This window comes from Epargyreus clarus, unplaced genomic scaffold, assembly GCF_041222505.1.
Source record: "Epargyreus clarus isolate Ecla_fem2 unplaced genomic scaffold, WU_Ecla_fem_2.2 ptg000018l, whole genome shotgun sequence".
Classification (NCBI taxonomy): domain Eukaryota; kingdom Metazoa; phylum Arthropoda; class Insecta; order Lepidoptera; family Hesperiidae; genus Epargyreus; species Epargyreus clarus.
This window is the reverse complement of record NW_027332226.1, coordinates 3372835-3378319: the sequence shown is the minus strand read 5'-3', so window position 1 is coordinate 3378319 and position 5485 is coordinate 3372835. Positions and strand designations below refer to the sequence as shown.

At 34.6% G+C, this 5485-nt stretch overlaps 1 protein-coding gene across 1 annotated transcript; it reads left to right on the top strand.

Moving 5' to 3' along the window:
• The first annotated feature begins 286 nt into the window (after positions 1-286).
• On the top strand, positions 287-3398 carry CYP338A1 (cytochrome P450 338A1). The gene is made up of 2 exons (XM_073082807.1): positions 287-1612; positions 2608-3398. Exons 1-2 carry the CDS (start codon positions 367-369, stop codon positions 2778-2780), a joined length of 1419 nt encoding a protein of 472 aa, XP_072938908.1. The 5' UTR covers positions 287-366; the 3' UTR covers positions 2781-3398.
• The last annotated feature ends 2087 nt before the right edge of the window (positions 3399-5485 follow it).

Genomic DNA, 5485 nt, shown 5'->3' with positions numbered 1-5485 from the left:
CCCCGTATTATTAACAGATTTTATTTTATAGTCTCGTAGATATAAAGGCATATTCATATAGACTGTTTTACGTTATAATATTTAATAACATTTTATAATAATTTCTAAGTTCATTATTTAACGGCTCGAGGTATACAAATATTAAACACAAACTGTTCTCCAGCACTTTTTATGGTACAGAATAGTAACCAATGTTACATTGGCATAGAATTCAAAACAGGTTGTATTCGCATAAAGTAACATGCATTACCAATAATCGCGGTTATTCTGTCAGCTCGAGCATATTACCGTTACTTTGACCCAGAGAAGGAATGAGGCAAATCATCTCGCAGTGCATCCCGCGAGACCGCGAGGCGCTAACGTAAAATGTTCTTCGAAAGTTTCCTCTTGAACTTATCCATACTCGGCGCCCTGATTATCGCGCTAGTTTTCGACTATGTGACCAAATTCTTCAGCTACTGGTATGTCAGACATATTCCCTACAAAACACCAATACCGTTTTATGGAAGTGATTATCATAGAATTTTAGGACTACGCTCAACGACGGACGAAGTCAACAAACTATACTCCCGGTACCCTAAAGATAAATACGTCGGATGGCTCAAGAGCAGAATCCCCGATCTTATCGTTAAAGATCCCGATGCGCTGAAGAAGGTGTTGTCGACAGACTTCTCAAATTTCCATCGCAGAGGCACCGGTCTGGACAAATCTCAGGATGTTTGTTTACGAAACAATTTGTTTCACGCCGAAGGCGAAAAGTGGACGTTATTGCGCGAGAGACTGGAGCCGCTTTTGAATAACATGAACACCGACATCCAAGACAGTTTACGTGACTGTTTGTCAGGAACTAATGGAGACACGAACGTTCAACAGTTATTGTCGGAGATATTGGATGTCGTCTTCACAGATTTACTTCTCGATACTAATGCCGATGGCGCGATAATAAAAACTATGCGTCAGGCGATACAAAGACGGACGACGATTGAAAAAGTTAAAAGTTACTTGAAACAAATTTTCCCGTCTGTGTACGTGTTTCTCGGATTGAATACGCTGTCAGCACAACTTCCGAATAAAATCGTCGAAGTTCTGAAGCAATCGAAGCTTATGCATGAAATTAAGAAAGTGGAATCTGCAACTGAAATTCAAATACATGAAAACGGGAAGAGGAAGTTGAAAATTGAATCGGATATTGATTTTGTATATTCGCACCTCGCGCTCTTTGTGTCTGAGGGGTATGTTCCGTGTCAGAATGTACTTACGTCTCTACTTTACGAGTTGGCGAAAGAGCCTCGAGTGCAACAAAATGCAAGGGACTCTTTGAAATGCGCAGAGAAATATTATATCGACTGGGTTATCAAAGAGACTTTAAGGCTGCATCCTCCTTATTCGATATTGTCAAGAGTATGCACGAGAACGTATCAATTTCCACAGAAAACCTTGCTTATGGACAAGCATTTAACAGTGACAGTGCCTATTAAGGCTATTCACGACGACGCCGATTATTATAAGGAGCCTAGTATTTTTAATCCTGAGCGATTTTCTGATGGCGAAATATCAACTAGGCCCGAATTTGCTTATATACCTTTTGGCGGAGGCCCAAGAAAGTGTATTGGTGAGTGTTTTCATAACCATATTATTTCTCTCGGTTTAATATTCGCATATAGCTGGGTTAGGCTTTGGTTGGGCAAGAATTTGGCGAGCAAAGCGAAACTATTCAGCCTTTGTAACCTTATTAATTGAGGATTAAAGCAACGTAGGAGGGTGTTGGCGGTTCGTTGCTTCCATATGAAAGAACTTGCACATAATATTATAATCATTTTATTTTAATGTTAAATGCAAGAGGTAATTTAAAGTCTTTGTGTTATACCTATAGATTATTCAAAACCATTATTAGAAATGGTTAGAAATACCTACCCTAAATGTTTATTACGTCAAATATAAACTATAATATATCAAAGGTGAAAAATATCTTTGTGTTTTTTGCAACAAAAACTGCGTGTGCTAATCTACATAGGTACGAAGTAGGTATCTACTACTTATAAGATAAGGTTGCAAAAACGTGTAGAACATTATATTTACATAACATTATATTCTGACATTGATATCTTTTTACGAGTGTTCAGACTGTATTCGGGTTTGTTGTAGTAGATTTTAATGGTACATCTTCAGGTAGGACTTTTTTACTTCTTAACATTGGTTTATTACAATGACATTAGGTAGGTATTAGGTTAGTTAAATATGTTTTACACGTACCGTCACCTAGCAGTATAATTTCAATATTCTAATATTTTTCACATAATTCTCTCATGATTATAATAATATTTTTATTTCAAATGAGGTAATTTCTTTTTTTTCGTGGTTGTTTTCTTTCTTCCTTCGTAGTTGTTGTAAAGATTTATAATAATACTTACTATTATTTGTATTAAATATCTATGATCTTACTAGTAGTATGATTGGTAGCACCGCAGCTATGGTTATTATTTTATACCGTTGGTCCCATGGGCATTGCCTGCCTGTGAGTACCAACTCAAACATCCATGTGTTTTCGATATCCACCAAACGATTCTAGAAAGAATTGTGATACATGGCTCTTTTTTACTGTTCTAGGTGAAAAACTAGCGATGCAAATTATCCGGCAAGTGACTGAGGCTATACTATCGCAATACAAGATAGAACCCTGCGAAAGGACCCCAACGACGTTGCCAGTAGCTGACCACGACTTCGGGAGAGTGGTAGACCGCGATATCTGGCTGAAATTCATGCCAATTAATGCTAATTAGATTTAGAGAAAAAAGATGCTATGCTATAGTTTTGCGTATCTGTACGCTTGTCAGTTCGTCCAAATATGTGGATAGAGCGTTTGACATAGTTTGTTTAGTTTTGTAATCACTTTTATAATAGCTTTTGATCAAGCCAAACGTTTGTAGAGATTTTCAGTTTTTTTCAAACGACAAGCGTGCGGATGCGGCATTATACTGGTCAAAGATAATCTTCAAGCGCGCAAATAAAATAATTCTTTTCAAACATTCCTACAACAGTTGATTAGTAGGTGGGCTAATATTTTTGTCTTTATATAAGTACGAGTATAATGTATACTCAAATCTGCCAGGGAAATGATGAAATTATGTGTATATAATTAGCGTTTTGACTTGACATTAAGTTAAATTATTTTCAAATTCACTAGTCTACTTCAGTTGCATATCAATCGAATTCATGTTCATATTTACGGAATTGCACTGTTATTGTTTCTACATATAATAAGAGAGGGTGTAACGGGATTTTTTCATTATTTAGGTTATTTTTAAGGTCATAATCATGAATATAGGTATTTTATAAATTAGAAATGGTTAGTAATCATAATCACTAATTCTTGATAGTTCATTTAAAGTAGTTCTTATGAAGTATAAATATAAATATAAATAAATTATAAATATGATTTAAGTGTCACTTATACCTTAAATGTCTTTTACATAATTTTATAAGCATAATATATTATTATGTTTATTTTAAGTGTCCAGATTTATGTATACTCATAAATACTTAGAATATTGATTTGTAGTCTAATGCTAACAATTATTAACCTACCGAAGTTTTGGCTTTGGCAAAATTTTGGGCAAAAAAGTGGTAAAGTTTTGGTTTCGGCCAACAATTGTCTGAACTATACGTCCTTATGGGTTGCAATGGGGTGCACATTGCCTTAAACAGGATTTGTATATTATTTCGGTATATATTTTGGCATCAGGTGTATAATATATCTATGGACGGCAATATAATAATTTATGAAAAGGGATTTCATAGTTTAAAAATTGCAGTAAAAACGAATAGATAGTGATTAATTGAATAAATTAAATTTGTTTACTTATATGAACATTATTAAATGTATACTAAAATATAATAAGTGTTTTTTTTTATTTTTACTAAGAAGTTTATAGTTCAAATTAGGTATATTAATAACGTTATTGTTTGCATGAAGTCTCGTGGGATTTTAAACAGGGCGTTAATTAGTAACAATTAATAATTAAAGCGTGAGAATAACAAAAGGAATAAAATTAACAATAAATGCTTGTCAAAACAGCATACTTTTGCAATAAATGTTCTTATCGGCGTGTGCAGACTACAAGTGTTTTCTTACAACTCGTAAGTTAAGAAGCTGACAGAATTTGTGATTCGACTGTTATTCTAATCAACCATAATTCTGCCTTAAACCACTAGATTATCTTGTTGTGTTGTTACTTTTATACGTAAAAAGAATTACATCCGGACTCAAAGGTAAAAGTTAAAGGTGCTGAAGTCTGGAAAGTCTTCGTGCTTCAAATGTTGAAATTATAAAATTTTAATGTTCGAATAATGGGCACTAAAGCGAACGCAATATGAGAGGCTAGTAATTTTAAACTCAAATTCCTTTCCGAAGACATATCCACGGGCGGCAGAAGCCACCATCAGGTGGACTGCATGCTTGTTCGCTACTTCTATTATGTAAAAAGGCAATAAAAATTGTATAGATGTAGAGATCCTTCAACATAACACAAAATCAATAAAAACACCAAATTCAAGGGAGAGTCACCGGAAATGGTCCAAAGAGGGAAGCGAGTAGGAAATATTCTCCGTATACATGGCGTAGTGTGATAATAGCCATGGGGTAGGATATGGGGTGCGATGACAACCCATGCGTAAGGAAACGTCGTGATTTATTCTATAAAACAGGGATGGCTAGTAGGGATGAAATAATTAATTGTGTTCTTGTATTATGTAAAAATATCTATATATCTACCTACCTATAACAAAAACGGGCATCAACACTTTTATAAAAACTTTCATAACAAGTTAAATATGAACACTAATAAAATATACACAAAAACAAAAAAAAAATACAATAAAAACGACGTTGTCTGTGGGCAAGGTACCCAAGACGCTGGCACTATCCCACTGTTAGACGTGGGTCTCCTTTTTAGAAAAGGGCATAATTCATTACGCAGGTTAAGTGGGGGATTGATGGACCTATACATTTATTTTTGTAAGCTCGCTGGCATTCACATCTCTCAGGATCATTTCCGACGCCTTTAAAGCACGTGATCCTTCATTTTTTAATAAACATCATAAATAAACATCGAAAAATCAAATCGTCCCTGAGTATATCGACCCTCAGACTATCACCGTAAGAGGCCAAATATAGAAGTAAGTTTCCACTGCCTACTTATTAACAATCTAAAATTGCAGCTAAAGAAACATTTTGTACGCGATATTACTAACTGTGTTTTTACCTCTATTTCCATAGTATTGTACAATGCTTGCCTTTCTTATTGCTTTTTTTAATTCAATGAGGCTTAACGTTTACCGTGCAGTCTATCAGATTGCGTGATTCCTAACTGCAGACTATTAGCGGCCGCTAGGCGTTTGAATAAGCATTTGATTGACAAACAGTAGTTTTTGTTCAATTTTGTCGCTTTTATGAAAATATACTATAATTTTGATCTTTTGCAATTTT